General features: G+C 41.3%; 1 protein-coding gene across 1 annotated transcript in view; it reads right to left on the bottom strand.

Annotated features, from left to right (window-relative positions):
* mindy3 (MINDY lysine 48 deubiquitinase 3) overlaps positions 1–16,973 on the bottom strand; it is a 20,825-nt gene extending 3,852 nt beyond the window's left edge. The window contains exons 1-13 of the mRNA XM_056381775.1: positions 16,846–16,973; positions 16,039–16,372; positions 15,202–15,281; positions 15,048–15,108; positions 14,749–14,949; positions 14,505–14,556; positions 13,648–13,762; positions 13,314–13,387; positions 13,089–13,168; positions 12,769–12,839; positions 11,693–11,773; positions 4,223–4,295; positions 2,180–2,252 (exon numbers count right to left, since the gene is read on the bottom strand). Coding sequence (XP_056237750.1) covers positions 2,180–2,252; positions 4,223–4,295; positions 11,693–11,773; positions 12,769–12,839; positions 13,089–13,168; positions 13,314–13,387; positions 13,648–13,762; positions 14,505–14,556; positions 14,749–14,949; positions 15,048–15,108; positions 15,202–15,281; positions 16,039–16,132 — 1,055 coding nt within the window. The 5' untranslated portion in view covers positions 16,133–16,372; positions 16,846–16,973. The remainder of the gene's footprint in view (positions 1–2,179; positions 2,253–4,222; positions 4,296–11,692; positions 11,774–12,768; positions 12,840–13,088; positions 13,169–13,313; positions 13,388–13,647; positions 13,763–14,504; positions 14,557–14,748; positions 14,950–15,047; positions 15,109–15,201; positions 15,282–16,038; positions 16,373–16,845) is intronic.
* Positions 16,974–16,986: the final 13 nt, after the last annotated feature.

Raw genomic sequence — 16,986 nt, 5'->3', positions numbered from 1 at the left:
ATATAGGGGAGTGAGAAATTGAGAAAATCTCCACAGGGGATCAATAATATCTCATTATTGTGAACAAGTGATTGTGTGTTGATGGGGATCTTGAGTTGGCTGTTTGTGGTCGGTTTGTTCTGTATCCACTGCATGACTGCATATGATTTCATTTAAAAATGGACTGGACATGAGATGATGGTGCATACAAATGCTTACATTGAGCATGACACAGCGTTGGGTTACAATGCAGTCATATGATGTTTGTCTGGACTGGTGTATATCTGTCATTTCTAAATGTATTGTCTATTTTAACAATTATATGCAGACAAAAATATAATTAGCTGGCTCTGAATTGAGTAAAAAACTATTTTTTTAAGTTATAATATGTAATGTTTCCACATTAAAATGTCTGAAATGACTAAACCTATATATATATATAGAGCTGTGTTCTTACATTTTCTTAACTTTTTCCAGAAATTCTCAAACCTAGGGAAATACATGATTTTAATCATTGTAACAGTCTTCTTGAGTTGGTCACCTGTCAGTGACATCATATCCCTTATGCCATGCGTCGGCGTTGTGGTTGCCTGCCAGAAGCTCACAATTGACTTTCATCCAGTTTTAAGCCACATTACACCTTGGTAATTTTTAACTATATATTTTAACCAGATGAAGGATTTTGGTCATTAGACATTTGGATCTTAAGTTATGAGAGAAAAAAGCCGAGCAAATGTTAGGCAGCTCAGCTCCCAACCCTTCCCTGATGTCCTCGGTCCACCGTACAGCATCGGCAAAACTGAATAACAAGGAATTCAAACCGGGAAAAGCTTACGGCAATGGTGGTGAAGACAACCACTCCCACGATCCCATGACACATCACAACGTCACCCAGCTGTTTTTTTTTTTTTTTTTTTTTTTTTTTTAAATTGTTTTGCTTGAAAGACCCCATAGCCGCAGAAATTACATACTGAGCGTTTTATATTTTTCATTAATATCAAGAATAAGAAAACACCTTTATATTCTTCACAGTGTAATAAAATTATATTTTTAAAATGCTATTATACTGGCTGTTTCAGTTCCATATTAGGATACAGAGCTGATTCAATGGTTGACAAAAATGTTCTAAAATTGATTGAAAATGCAGGAAAAACTTAAGGGCATTTGCTTTTTGGTGGATTTATACTTTTTTATCATAACATTTCAAAGTTTCATTACATTATAAAAAATCACAATATACAAGAATTCCTGTTTTTGAGAATGGATAATTCTGCCAGAAACATTACACAACAAAGGATGAAGAGACTATAATTCCTTGGAGCTGTATCCTGACTTTTGCTGAGAACAGCCAGTGTCCACAAAATTGGTTTACCACAAATGGTAGCAGCTTACTGACATAGGTCATACGATATGTAGAAATACTAAGTCACAGGCAACTTGCAAACAGTTTGCACTCGTCTTCCATGAGTGATGAAAGTCTGTACTTTAGTATTCCAGATACTCATATTAATCATTTTTTTCTCAAGCACAAGATGCTATTTTTTTTACATGGAAGAATCCCTGCAATAACTCTCTAGTTGTTTGGTAAGCAATGAGACTTTTTGCACTGGGAGTCTCCCCACAGTTTACTGTGTTGTGATGTATCAGCCATCTGGGGGTCTGCAGAGCAGATCAGTGGTCCAGTGACTTGGCCGGGACCACAGCTGCAGCGTTAGGACTTACTGTTCCTCAGATGAGAACGGGCCTCTGTTTGAAGCGGCACTTTAAAGCGTTTCCTCCCTCTCTCAATCTTTCTTCCTGCCGTTAATGATCTCCCTTCTAAGCCTCTGTTTCTGACTTTCTTTATTTCGTTCTTTCTTTCTCCCTGAGCTTTTATAGTGAGCTCTCACTGGTCTAACTTTATAGGAGCCTGGTAGTGAAACATGAGCATACGGCGGGTGACCTGGCCTGGCCGTGACTTAAGAGTTAGAACTTTAGAAGCTCTACAGGTGCACACACACACACACACACACACACACACACACACACACACACACACACACACACACACACACACACACACACACACACACACACACACACACACACACACACACACACACACACACACACACACACACACACACACACACACACACACACACACACACACACACACACACACACACACACACACAGCCTTGAACATGCAAGCACTTACTACTCAGGCTCTGAAACAAGGTCAAGGGCTTTCATCACGTCCTCTAGCAGAGACTCTGGGATGAAGCCATTATCTGCAAAGAAAGAGAGGGAGGGAGAGAGACAGAGAGAGATACAGAGAGAGAGACAGAAAGAGACAGAGAGGGAAGGAGAGAGGGAGAGAGAGAGAGAGAGAGAGAGAGAGAGAGAGAGAGACATAAAGAGGGGGTGATGCACTGGCTGACCCTGGACAAAACATAAAATACAGGCTTCATATGGCACAAGCACTATTTACATCACAGGCCCTGGGGAATTAACTCATCTGAAAAAACAAAAACAAAAGATAAAACAGCCATAACAAAATCATACACACACATGCACACACCTTGTCCTTTCTCTCTGACCTACATTCCACGGCCATGATGATGATGATTGCTTTACCTGAGAGGAGAAGCTTTAAACACTAACATGTGTTCTTGGCCAAAAGACTGTTTGTGTGTGTCCAGGCACTTACAACATGTCATTGTGTGTGGCCTGTTGTTTAGATAAATACATAAACCCCGAGTGTGCTATGAAGAAGATTAACTGACAAGTGCTCTGCTTGTCCGCTCTCAAGCAACTCAATCTTGCTTTTTCACTGCCTAATGTTATTCTGTCTCCGTGACAACTGAAAGTTTGACAGCCGGCAGAGAGGGTGCACACACTCCACACAGGGACAATGACAAACTCCAAATATTAAAGAACATGCTGAGACAGTGGGTTTCCGAGTGTATGTCTAGTGAGTCACTGTAGTGTGTGTGAATGCATCTGGCGCCTTTTTTCCACAACACAAGGAGCTGTGCTGACTCCACATGTGACACACACAGATTTATGAGCCTTTTTGCACAGCACTCAACTGCGCTGCTGGCTATGGCGTTTGTGTATACACTACGGTTTGTGAATTGTGTCTTAGCACAAAAGGTGTGTGAGAAAAAACTATATGGTTTGGGCAGACGACAGCAGATGTGGATCTGAGAACATGCAAAGTGGTATTCTGTGCAACAGGAGGAGACAGATGAAGAACAAGTGGAAAGGAAAAAAAAAAAAAAAAAAAGATGGACAGTTATGTTTACATATTCGTTGTCGAAGTGCATGGCGCCGACGCTATAACATCGAACCACCACATACAAAAAGATGGCTACAAATCAGCATGTTGCTCCTACATGTCAGATACTGAATAATTTTTGTTATGAGTAACAAAGTACAGCACACTTCATTTCACAATAAAAACACATAAACATGAACATATGCATTACAAGTGCTGAAGGCCCACGCAACATGGATAGCTCCAAGTGTGTGCTGTTAAAATGCTCATGTCTTGAGTGTGACTCCCAACATCTCAGCATCTCTGACGTCCACGTCTCTTGTCTCCACGGCAGACAAAAAACAATACACAACAGATGTTAGGACTAAATGTTTCATTTCAATGCTCTTTCTTGTCCCTAAGTGCTCATGAACGCACAATTACCCCGCACTGTAATCTTGAGGCTACATAAATGAACGCTGCAGACATCAGACTTTCATTTCTCGTGACATGACAAACTATCCACCCTAAATCTTTCTACTGTCATCGTGTGGCTTTCTGTGTCCTTCCCCTCGCCTTTTACCCCAGTCACCTGGAAGTGACAAGAAAGGAGGTTTAGGAAAGCGAGGAAGAGAGGGAAGGAGCAGAATGGTTGACTCAGCTGTTGGAGGAGCTGATCTCACCAACCTAAACAACAACAGTGGAGAGGAGAGAAACAGACCCTGTGGAAGAGAATAACAGAGAAGAAAGAGAAAGAAGGAGCAGGGCCACAGTGGAGGATATGAATGAATCTGCTCAACCAGGAAGGAGCAAAGAGAGAGATGACAGTTAAAGCGAAAGTTTGGATTAATTAAAGTATTTTAATATAGCTGGTGTACTTGTTAGCAAATGAAATATAATGCCCTAAAAATAAGTGAGCAGGGGGTGAAGGGCAGGAGATATGAATCATTAGCAACATAATGATCATGTGCACAATACATATGATACAAACACATTCATTACCTTCAGGATCAAATGACTGGAAGACCCTCCTTGCCTGTTCTGACGGAGACTCTGGACCTACCAGGGACATCTCCTACAGAAAGACAGCCAGGAAGGAGAAACAGAAAGATGGGAAGACATAAAAGAGAGATAATGGAGGGGGAGAAAGAGAAGATTAAAAAGGTGAGAGATTGTGCATGACAGCATGAAGAGTTCTGACCTAAAAGTGACCACGTAGAGATTTCTGACCTAAGTGAGGAGACAGAGAGGGATAGAGTGGGGAGGAGATCACATTTTGGGATATTGTGGCTTCATCAGTGCTGAAACATTAGAACGGTTCAGTGCAGCGTGAAGCGATCAGACAATCATCAAGATGTACTCAGGACTAACAGATTTTGATTGTTCTTGTCAAGGCTTTAGCGGGACTAATGTATAACAAACTATACTCAAGACATGCAGCCAACATACAGCACCACCCATTGTATTGCATGTGTGTGTGTGTGTGCCTGTGGGTAATCTAAGGAGCCAGTGCAATCACCAGCGTCCATTCAGTTATTAACTGATCTGCTGATAAAGTTAGACGGCTTGTTTTCACTCCAAACACTCAATCAGGAAATCGAGTCTTACAAATACAGCCTGTGATTTATGACAAGATCTACAGTGTTTGTTTGTTGGTGAAACTCAGAGAGAGTAGTGTTGGCAAGGAAAGAGGTAGTGTGTATGTGCATCAAGAGGGTGATGCCTCTTGTGACCGGCCTAAATAAACCAAAGGCCTTAGCCTGCTTCAGACAAAGTGCTCATCAGATCATGCCAACTTCATGCAGTGACAGGACAGGTGTGCATATATGAGAAAGTAAGCAGGGTTTGAACTTCGCTCTCTCTCTCTCTCAAGCCCTCTTAGTTAATTCTTTAGTGTAAGGGATTCACAGGATTCACTGTAAGATTCACTGTGTAGAAACAACAAATACAAAGACACCAAGATCTTGGAATGGGAAAATGGAGAGTGATGCAGCCAGGGGGAGGGAGGGTTAAAAATGTTTTGCCTTCAGATGAACCACTGAACAACCAAGTCTGTTTAAAGCACAGTGAAGCCTTAAAAGCCTAAAGTCAGATGCCCTTGACAGATCTCATGGGATAGGAACTTCTTCTCATGCCCTCTCTCATCTTACATTTCTAAGCATTGTTCAACATTTTTAAACTTATTGTGTGTAAATGTAAAAGGTTACTAACCATTAGTTCCTGATGAACAAATTTGCAAGCAAACAATTATAATAAGTGCAAGGGTGAGTGTCATAGTTCACTGAAAATATCCTGAATGAATAATTAGAGAAGTGTAAGTAAAATAAAAAAAAAGCTTAAAGGAGATAGAGGGGATATTTTACCAAGAGAGAATAAAATTCAATACTTCATAAGATGGCTTTTCAGCCTTAACTGTCTCTCTCTCTCTCTCACACACACACACACACACGCACACACACACACACACACACAAGTGTGCAGGCGAGAGTCAGAGGGTTCTCACTGTTCCTCCATATGAGTGAGGGAGGGATTGTATTTATGACAACGAAGCACTGGACAAACACAGCATGTTTTTGGAGAGCAAATGAACCCTGCTCATCTCCTTTAGCTGGCCTTTATTAAAGCTTGAGCCTCAGATCCATGCAGGCTGCTTGGGTTTCACGGTCCACTTATTACTGTACTCAGGGCTTACTCAGGGAGAGAGGGGTTCAGATCGAGAAGAGATGACTCCCAGCTGCCGGCTCTTCAGATGCAAAAAGAAACAGTTACAGACTAGCGAACACGCGCTCACACACTGTTCTGTCACAGAGTGTATAGCAGGGCCCTGATGTGTTAACATTACAGGCTCCATAAATCTGACAGTAGATTTGCCATTGGCTAGATATGTCTGTGTTTCACTTTTAGGGGTAGACAAGGGTCATTTTGCCAATCCCATCGCAATAAAGTGCTGAAAAAGTTCCTTAGCGGTTGTCTCTATCTCTGCAGATTAATTAATTAGATGTAGGCTTAACAGTGAAGCATGTATCTAAAAACATGAACTGTTTTGATAAACTGCATCTTTGCCTTTTACCTGAACCCGCAAATACGTCTCCTCTGAAAGTGATGAAATATCTGATGAGCATCATGAACAAAAGCGCAGTTGACACAGTTTATTATCTTTCAGACCCGGATGGACACATTTGGTGTAAATCACCTGGTAGTACTATAGTTGCAGGATGTCAACACTTGACAAACACTAGTATGTGGACATCCCCAGACAAACAAAACATACTTTTATGGCTAGTCTATACATGCCAATATGGCTAATGAACACAAGGGAAAGAATAGGGAAGACAATGACTCACATGAACATAGGATCATGCACATGCACACAAACGTACATAATGGCACCAGAAATAAGGTGATTGTGAGTGTGTGCTTGTGATGACAGGTCTGCTTGGTTGTCTTTGATCTCTGTTTTATTAGAGGCCTGAGGAAGATGCTGCTGAGTTGGAAAACATGTCATGGAGCTAACACGCTCCACAGGGAAGGTGTGTGTAAGTGTGTGTCTCAGCGTTTCTTTGCACTCATGCCTACTGTGTTACAGTATGTGTGTGAGAGTGTGTGTGAGTGTGTGTCTCCAGAAAGGAGAGAGAATATCTGTGCAATAATTAGACAGGTCCACTGCCGAAGTGTGTCCTGGAGTACTGCATTCTATTTTATTTGGCAGTGTAAAAGCATTCATACTCATGCAGAGACACGGCACAATGACACACACACACACACACACACACACACACACACACACACACACACACACACACACACACACACACACACACACACACACACACACACACACACACACGCACACAGCTCTGTGAGTGTGCCTTATGAAATGAAGGAGCACATTCCAATCCCCACAGTCTGACTTTTTCTTTTTTTTGCACAAACCCCGGACCTCCTTAACAGAGAAACAACAAGCTACCCTACAAAGGAACAAAGCAAGAACAACACCCGCACACCACTCCGAGGACTTAAATACACAAAGTAATGCAGAACAGTTGCTCTGAGCAAAGCCAGAATACATTTATTGAAATTGAACATGTCAAATGAACAAAGGGCTTTCCTGTAAGCAAATGGGAGAGTGTGTATGTGTCTTCTCAGTTAAGTCAGGACTACTGGACATATCCAGGCTTGTCCCATAACACAAGACACATACGGCATTATACAGTATATGTGTGATCCTATTTTTCTAATCAACAAACCAGACTTCCTGCATCACACCTTCAGAGATAGGGTACCAAACTTAGCTGACATCCAACTAACCTCTTTACCACTTTACTTTATATGAGTACCAACTACTGACCACTGCCTAAACCTTCACCTCTAGCCATTAGCACTTCTGTTGTTCCGTCCTTACTAGACTTAAGTGGCTCTCTTAGGTTGACAATCCCCTGTAGGCCCTTTTCCTCTCTTGCTCTTTCTCTTGCCCAATTTTACCCCTTTTTACTTACTTTTTCCTGCTTTAAGTAGGTACTCCAGTTTTAGAGTATTTCCTCCCCTCCCACCCTTGACTTTTTCTTCCATTCTTCCTTCTCCCTTTCGTCCTTTATCTCCACATGCTACCTCAGGAAAGACAGGGAAGCATAGTAGACTAGAGTTACTCTTTCTTTCCTTTTAGTCTACCCAAAGAGCTATTGTGTGTGCTGAGAGGCTCTGAGTGGCCATAGAGTGCATCTTAAGGGATCGGTTTCAAGACAACAAAGCAGAGGTCTCGGACAGTGTCTCCTGCCTTGTTCCTAGTTTGTATCGACAGCTTCACTACATGACAGACGGAGGAGGAAGGTGAAGAGACAGTCAGTGCATGATTGTTTGTTATATAGAGTGTATGTGTGCTTGTATATGTTTGTTTTGTTCACCTCAACTTGCCTTTGTCCGAGTACAGGAAGCAATGGAAATCCTCTCCCTCGCTAGATAAGGAGTGCGCGCAGTATCAACTGTATGCTAACGTCTGTGATTCTGTGTTTTAGGTGTGACAGACAGGACAAAGCAGTGATTTATGGAGCTGTCTTGGATGAGAAAGACTGTGTCTCATCAGAAAAGTGAGGAGCCACCAGAGGATACTTACACAGCGTAATGATGGCTCCTATAACAGAGACCAACACACAGGGGAAAAGGAAGAACAGTGCAGCACACACACACTGACACAGAGAGCCTTTCATCCTACTACAATGGCCTTTGGTCTGACATGTCACAGATTATTAATGACCGTTAATGTACACTGCTTTGTTATTTTGTGTTTGTGTGTGGCCCGCACCCTCTGATCATACGAAGATCAGAAAGTAATCCTGTTTAACAGAAAGTACACCGTTCTTATGACCTATTATATTCTTTTCTTTTTTTTATATTCATTCTTTGTATTGTTCAAACTACCCTCAGGGGGTGGGTGTGGGGGGCACAATTCAATATTATTGTTTATCAACTCAGCATTGTCATCTTATGTTGATATGATTATATCATGGTATCATTTTCAATTTCATTCATTTTTATTTAGTATCATGATATATAATTTGTGAACTGTTGGAGGCTCATTAATAGTCTTGAGGACACATACTCAAGGTTCACTTAATAGCTTTGACACCTGAGCAAGTTCAATTGACTGAACAAGACTCTGGGATGCAGTTAAAAGCTATAATGATTTCAGCCATACAGTAAATGTAATGTCAATAAAGCCTCATTGAATTAAACTAACCTACATTAACTGTGTCTGTATACTTGTGCTCCAAGCTTCTGCTCTTTACCAGTCCTTAAAGGATATTCTGTGAGTGTAGACAGAAGCTGGAGTCTTAAGGGACACAGAGCGCCACAGCGGCTGCTCTCCTTCCTAGTAAATCACTGACCCAGAACACAGCTACTGTACACATACACACACAAAAACACACACGTAACTCCCTGGAGAAGCAGATATACAGCCTGTGAACCTCATCACTAAGCAGGAGGAGAGTAAAGAGTGATGAGAAATGTCACAAGAGGATCACCCCCACCCGCTTTCCTGAGTGACCACTACCCGACTCTTTAAAGTGCATCCTTCCTTTCTACTTCCCTTCTTCCTTTTTCCTTCCCATGAGGGACCAATAATCTGAAGAGGTTGGCTGAGGTGCGCTGGGGAATCCTTTTCTTGGGCAACCAACCCACAGTACATTGGAGTGGATAGTTACTTCAAAGACAAGCAGGGGGGAAAGGAAGGAAGAAAGAATCCTTTTCTAGACAAAATGCTTGATATGTCTCATCCATCACCTGTCCCTTTTCGCCTTCACTCTCCCTGTCTCTGTCTTCCTTTCTTTCCTTCCTCTGGCGTCTCAGAAACTCTTGTCCAAAAACAGATCCCATTACATGCCATTATACACACTCAGGATCTTTCTCATATGCACATACACATTAATACAACAGAGGGCAGAGAGTGTGGGGGGTGTTGTGCGTAGGGATTGGAGATGGTGGAATGGCCTTTGTGTAGGTAGATTAGATAAAAAAAACCCCACTAATGCTATTAAGCTGATGGTCTGAAAGCCACAGTCACAGACTGACAGGGACTCGGGGGAATACACACCCGTCTCCAAAGGCAGACAGAAGGTGCCGCTGACACATCAGAGGCAGGGATCAGGTTTTCTGCTTTTGTGGAGCTGATGGTTCTGTATCGAAGCTAAAAGCTACATAACCAGGTAGCATGTATTTTTGTATCATGAAACCTGGGAAATCTCAGAGTGCTTCAAATTAGCTCTAAACATAGATTCCCTTTCAAAGAGGACAGGGTCACACTGAGTGAGGTCTACCAGCAGAGTGCCCTTGCTCCCATGTCTTCCCCCCTGAGCTTGGTCTCAAAGTTGTAGAGCCCGCATAGTGTAGCGTCAGCCGTGTGCGTCAGTATATATGCATGCGTGTGTGTTCACAGTCTCCAACGAGACAAATGGATCCAGATGGGAACTCTGGAGTCACATTCCATACAGGAAGCCATCCACCTGAAGTTACACACACATACACACACATAACACTAATGCTAATCAGGATTAGGTTCCCTGCGCTCTGGAATTTGTGTGTAAGAGTCAGTCTGTGTGTGCGCGTGTATATGTGAACATGTCACTAGTGCCGGGGGAGTTGTAGCAATCGGTAAGTCATCAGTGCATGCATGACGACTTTGGGTCATCACTGAGCCAACATATGATCCACTCGCCTAGCAGGCTTCAGCTTGTAACTTAGCTTTTAATCAATGGTATATTAAGGGTGTGGCCTTACGATGGAGATGACTTCCTGGGATTTTTCTGCCTCTCTGGTGCCATTTTCACAACAGCAGGGAGAATCAATTTGCTACGACCAAACCTGCCAGCTTTAATACACAAGCTACAACAATGTATTATATTACATGTTCACCAATAGAGATGATACACATGTTTGTTTGAGTGCAATGAGGGTAAGCGGGCGGACGCGGACACACGCATGCGCACACACACACACACACACACACACACACACACACACACAAGCAGTGATCTGATGATACTTCTACCCAAGTTTCTCTCAAAGTTACAACAGCAGGGTTGACCTCAATTACAGTGAGCATTCTGGACCTTGTTGCACAGGTCTGTGCATGTATGTATGTGCAGACCTGTATATCTGAGTTGCTGCTGGTGCAGGAGCACGATGTTTTGACCCTTTTCCAAGAATTTCCAAGAGCTTTCACCACATGAACCTGGTTCCAGTTTTTTTTCCTGCACTGCAACACCTTACACTGATGTGCTTTCTTTTGAAAATACAAACCTCCGGAGTACAACATCTTGTAAAGACTCGTCATTTGATTGCACTCAAAACTTATCACTACAATATAACATCAGTTCTCTTTTTTTTCATTTCAGTTATCCTAATTTTTTTCTGGAGGTTCTGAGTTCCTGGGACTATTTTGTACAACAAAACCATGTTCTTATGAACAAGTGCCAGAACAGAAATATGTGTGATCCATTTTGTTGGAATAAACCCGATAGTGAGGGTAGACAGAAGTATACTGTAAATGGAGTCCAAATTCAGCAGTTTACGTCATGGCCGTATATTATGAACAACACATTGTTTAGCAGATCACAGATGGTTGAGAAACTAAAATCGTGTGCTCGTGTGCATGTGAGAGAGAGCGCGCATTAGGATGACTGTGTGCGAGTGTGTGGAAACAGAGCTTTTTTCTTCTTCTTAATGCGGGATAGGTGAAAAGCCAAGAAACAGCACAGGCCATATATGACTATCTCCTGCGCTCAATTTTCCCTCCCCTCCCTTTCTGCCTCTTTTTTCCCCCACATTGATATCTGATCTGCACTATATTAAATCTGTTAAGCACATTCCATATTTTGGTTTTTCTAACCTGCTGAGGAGACTGGCTTATATTACAATCTGTGTGTCTGTGTGTGAAATATGTGTTTACTCGCTTATGGATGAATGTATTGAACTTGCCTTGGTGAAAAACACAGAGAGGTGAGTTTCGCTGCCAAGGATCCAAATAGGGAACTTTGGAGACTTGAGGAATGCCCCGACCTGAAACACACACACACACACACACACACACACAGAAAAGGAATGCACAACAAATGTGTGTGTAATTTTCATCATGAATCACAGACTGCTCAACGTGTAACAACTCTTTTTTCATGACACACATTCATATTTTAACAGACATAACATGGCAGAGTATAAGAACAGCATGTTACTTTTCTGGACCCTCAACAAATAGTACTCTGTAATGAAATGTATATGATCAAAGTGAACTTAATTAATTTCCATTTGGACCATCTCTTATAAGACACATGCTCTCCTGAACAATGGCATTATATCCAGCTTCAACTTCCTTTCCATACAACAATAAACCAAATAGCACAATGTTATATGAACAGCATACATTCTGACACACTGCAGAGCTCTCCTTACTTGATATAAGTTGGTCTCTTAAATCACTCTTAACAGCTCTCTAGTTACTTTGGCAACTATCTACTTGCTATTAACATATTATAGCTGCCTACATTGCCTCTGGAGAGTTCATGCCTCAACTCCAGCATTTTTGGGCTTGCTTATGTTGGCAATGATAAATAAACAGCCAAGATTCCTGTTTTGCAAGATGACAAAAATGTGTCACGTCACATGTGTTTTCAAATTTCTTTTGTGGTTTATTTTTGTGTGTTTCAGTACATGTGTGCCAGAAAATAAAAGTGTAGAATGAGTGGGGAGTTTACAGCAAGTCTGTTGGGACTATTCCGTACAAACACATATTTTCACATGGGAGCTCTCACTGTGGTTTGTGCTTCACTTATTGGAAAATTCTCACTTCTCAGAGTCACACAACACTGAGCATTTGTGTGTTTATTTGTTTTTGTAGCGCTCTCTTAGTTTATACAATTGGTGTCCATCTCAATTTATAGCGAATCTTCATCAAAAAATAAAAATCCACAAATCCTCTGCAGATTCACCATCAGAAAGCATTGAATGGTTTGTTGTTTTTATTGCATTATGTTCTCAGAGCCTGTATGTGTCTGTACCTTGCAATAGCGTAGGGATTCCATAAGCGTGAGGAAGCCAACTGATGCTTGTTTATGTATGCCATGTAGTTCTATAAGAGAAGAAAGAGGAAGAAAGAAAAAAAAAGACGAACACAATGTGAATTTGTTAAATTATGTCAAACTGGTATTAATTTGTGCTTTTTATGCAATGCTGTGGGTTGTGTGTTGGAATTATTGCCGTCGGATGGATATGGGTTAAATATGGAGCCATAAAACTGAGCTCTGTGAGTGTGATGTGTGTGCCTCTTGTGGGAATATGACATTTCTGTGTGCAAGCAGTAACTACATGGAAGTCTTACTCATGCCAGAGCACTCCCTGTCTCCATCCCAGACATTAGACACAGCGTGGCCAGTTACAAGGAGGTTAACCAGGCTCTGACTGCAAAAGATAAGAAAGGAGACATCAAGAAAATATAAGACACCATATACTCTTTACCACGCAAAAAAAGGAGCTAGCATAACGTTTAACTTGCTGTAACAGTGTAACTGATGTGGACAATAGGTGAGGAGAGGTGTTCCTATACCTGCCATGACCATGCACAGGGTCTATGAGAGGCTCCATCGTGTCCTGGATCTCATTTCGTATATTTTCTATGCCCTGCACAGAAAGAACCAGAGGAGGATTTTTGTGTATTTGAACATTGATGCGACGGTTGGGAAAAATTACTTAACATGCTAAAACACACAGATTAAATACCCATTAATAAAAAGAGGTTTTGTGTTTGAGACTTAAAAAAAAAAAGTCTTTATGTAACTATCACTTCTATCAAATGACAGAGAACACCACCAATATCATAATTTCCATTCAGTATCTAATATTTCTATCCCTTTCTCCATCCAGCCATTTATTTAATTTACCTTGGTTAGGATGACTGAGTAGAGGAAAAGCAAGACTCCACAGCACCCCCTCCAGGTGTGGTAGAGAGACAGCACCTCCTCTCTCAGATCAGACACTGACATTACAGTCCGCTTGCTGCAAAAGAACAAACACCAAGATGACTTATGAACCACTCAAAAGACATAAGATTTGTTGGGTGTTCTGAGGTCATTAAAAGCTACTGATGTATTAACTGCTTTCATTATGCCAGGATGGTAAAGATAACTTTCATGATAGGGCACAAATCTACTAAATGCAGCAGAGGACAAATAAAAAAATCTAATCTTGTCTGTTTGGAGCTACTTTTCTCTTTTGCTCCACCTTGGAAATCTTGCTTGTGGGGTTGTCTGTCTTAGATAGCATGCACTTCCTCACTGTGAGTCAGCATTGCTTTTTGCTGACTGTGGTCTCAGCTGCCAGTGCACTTACAATGTGATGAAATTTCAATATTCCTCTGGCAAGTGCAGCCTTGCATTCATTCAGTTTGTGTGTGAGAAAATGTAGTGAGAGGTAGTTTTTTTTTTTTTTATTAGGCAATCAGTGAAAGTGCTGATTCAGCAACTTGTGAGCAGAGTGAAATAGCTAATTCAATGTGAAAGCCAAGTCTAAGAGACTAGATTAATCAAATACTCTGCTGATACTATCTTCTGAGAAACAGGTAGTTCTCTATTCTATCACTGCATATTGGCAATTGTAAATCCAGGATTTGTGAGGTCTTAATCCCCACAGAAAACCACTGTATTATTTATTTTCAACATCATCTGCGTGTAGGAAGAAACAGTAATGAGCATAAAGACGGAAGGTGTTAGCTGTGGTGAGAATGTTAAGTGTCACTTACTGCAGAACACTGTGAAATCGCTCAAAGCCAAGGTCCTCGGCAGCCAAAGCAGCTAGACACAAGAAAACACACATACACTGTGGTATCAGAGCATGACACAGCAAAACCCCACACTGTCAAATAGTTTGTCATTAAAAGTTACTTTTCTTGTGAGGGCGATACTTTGGTGAATAAGTGACCTCTCATGTTTGTGTACTGTCATCGTGAATGTGCATGTCGCATGTGAATGTGACGTAAGACTCACTGGGCTGCTGCTCCTGTGGTGGCTGGCTGCTCTCTGGCATGTCCTGTGTTTGTGACTGTGACTGTGTGTTAGTATGTGTGCTAGTGTGTGGGCCTTGTCCCTTTGCCCAGGTCACCAGGCAGAACCCAGTGGAGGGGCTGGAACAGGCAGACTCCAGGATTTCACTCAACGTGGAACACAGGGCTGTTTTTTGCTCCTCTTCTAACAGACACAAACATAAAACATGCATGATTTAATTGGTCAGATATATTAAACAATAGCAGAAAATAATGGTCTGGATGTTTCTGTGGATAATCTACCTGACATCTGTCTCCAGTTGGAACTTTCTCTATTAAAGAGAATGTTCTTTAAGAGAAAAGCCTGCAAAGAAACACAAACTCAATATACAATATGCTACACTTGCTAAGTATTGTTTGTCCATAGTCTGCCCTCACAGACTTAACTATACCATACCTGGACAGGTGCAATGACAGCACATGGCCCGCCTTCAAACTGCTCCAGTGCTGTCTGCTCATTCTCACTGAAAACAAATCCTGTGATGAAGACAAAAAAAATCTCAAGTGTTAACAGAGACATCTTAAATTTTTTCTCAGTAATATCAAATAAGACATTTGTTTTAGACATGTTCACCTGCACACATTTGAGAATGTGAAAGAATGAATCTATTAATAGATTAGATGACTGAGAGAGAAACTTAATTGGCATCTATTTATATCATCAAATATTAGTTTTTAATAAGTTATATTTTTTAGAAAACAAACAAAAAAATGATAGTAAACTGGGCATCTTTGGGATTTGGTTTTAAAAACCAAATGACAAAACCAGGCATTAGACAACGCCACTTTGGACAATGAGAAACTGGGCTTTGGGCATTTTACACCATTTTCTGACATTTTTTAGATGAAACAATTACTTGATTAATCGAGAAAATAATTATCAGATCAATCGATATTAAAAATAATTGTTAATTGCAGTCTTAGTCATATTGAAGGCCGGGAATGACTCAGTTATTCAGGCTAAACTCTGTGGAAGGGCTAACCACCCATGTGCAGAAACAGGGATGATTATTTGGAGTATACATAACAGCAACTTACATGACAGCATGGTATTTTAGTGCTTATCTGGCTTTCAATTAGACAGGAGGATCAAACAACTAAGAATACCTGTGGTACTGTTTTGGACAGAATTAAAGCTTGGATACACTTAGCATCCCTGCTTCTGAGTGAATATACAATATGTAACACGAAAGCACTTCCATTCATATCATCAGACTGAGACAAAGTATCATACCTTGGGTCCATCTACGGAAGATGGAGGCAGACACTCCTCCATTGGAGGGTCTCCCCCAAACCAAATCCACCACCTCTTTATTTAACTCCGACATGACAACTTTCACTGCTGGTAAATCCACAGGCACTCCCTCTTCAGTCCAACAGCCAAGTGGGGACCACAGAGGTCTGTTGAGGCCAACTCGCAAGTTCTTCTCGAGGTCGACAGTCCACTTCTCTCGGCAGGTCGAGCCTGTGGCATTGGCCACAAGCTACCTGTGTAGCTATCCACAGTCTGACTCGAGAGGCTGGCAGCAAACTGGCGGGTAGGAATGACATCAACGTAGCCACAGCAGCTTGAAAAGTAATGGGACCACAACATACGTTATAATTATGCTCTAATGCTAATAGCAAGCACAATTTTTAAACACACGCTTAGCTGCACTTCAAAGACAAGCGTAGCGCGATTTCAGACTATATAGACAATATAAAGCTATATACTCGCTAGGTTTACCAACAAGCTACAAAGCTAACATTGGCGTTAACGTCATATAGTTGATTAAAACGAAGTACCGACAGCAAAATAACGATTAGCTAATTCTGTGGCATCGTTGTTACTTCTTATATTGTTGTGGAATTGTTGTGTCGGTGATATTTTTAAGAGCTGAGTTGGCTTAGCAATGTCAGCAGTTAGCATTAGCATTACTACTAGCAGCTAATCTTTCATTGCTTTGTCATTCAGTGACTTCTCAGACGATACCGATAACGACAGTTGTTGAATGAATTCATACTGTTTGTTATTAGTTAGATGACATGCAATCATAATTACCTTGATTCACAGTCGAGTAATGGGTTTCCGTGTTGATTATATATTTTTGATAGCAATTGCACTATCACCAACGTCTCTGTCATTCGTTTATTTACAACAGAATTGTAAAAAACTGTGCGTACATTTGACGTGACTGCCCAT

This window comes from Seriola aureovittata, chromosome 7, assembly GCF_021018895.1.
Source record: "Seriola aureovittata isolate HTS-2021-v1 ecotype China chromosome 7, ASM2101889v1, whole genome shotgun sequence".
NCBI lineage: Eukaryota > Metazoa > Chordata > Actinopteri > Carangiformes > Carangidae > Seriola > Seriola aureovittata.
The sequence above is the reverse complement of the archived record's forward strand: the minus strand, read 5'-3'. Positions and strand labels throughout refer to the sequence as shown.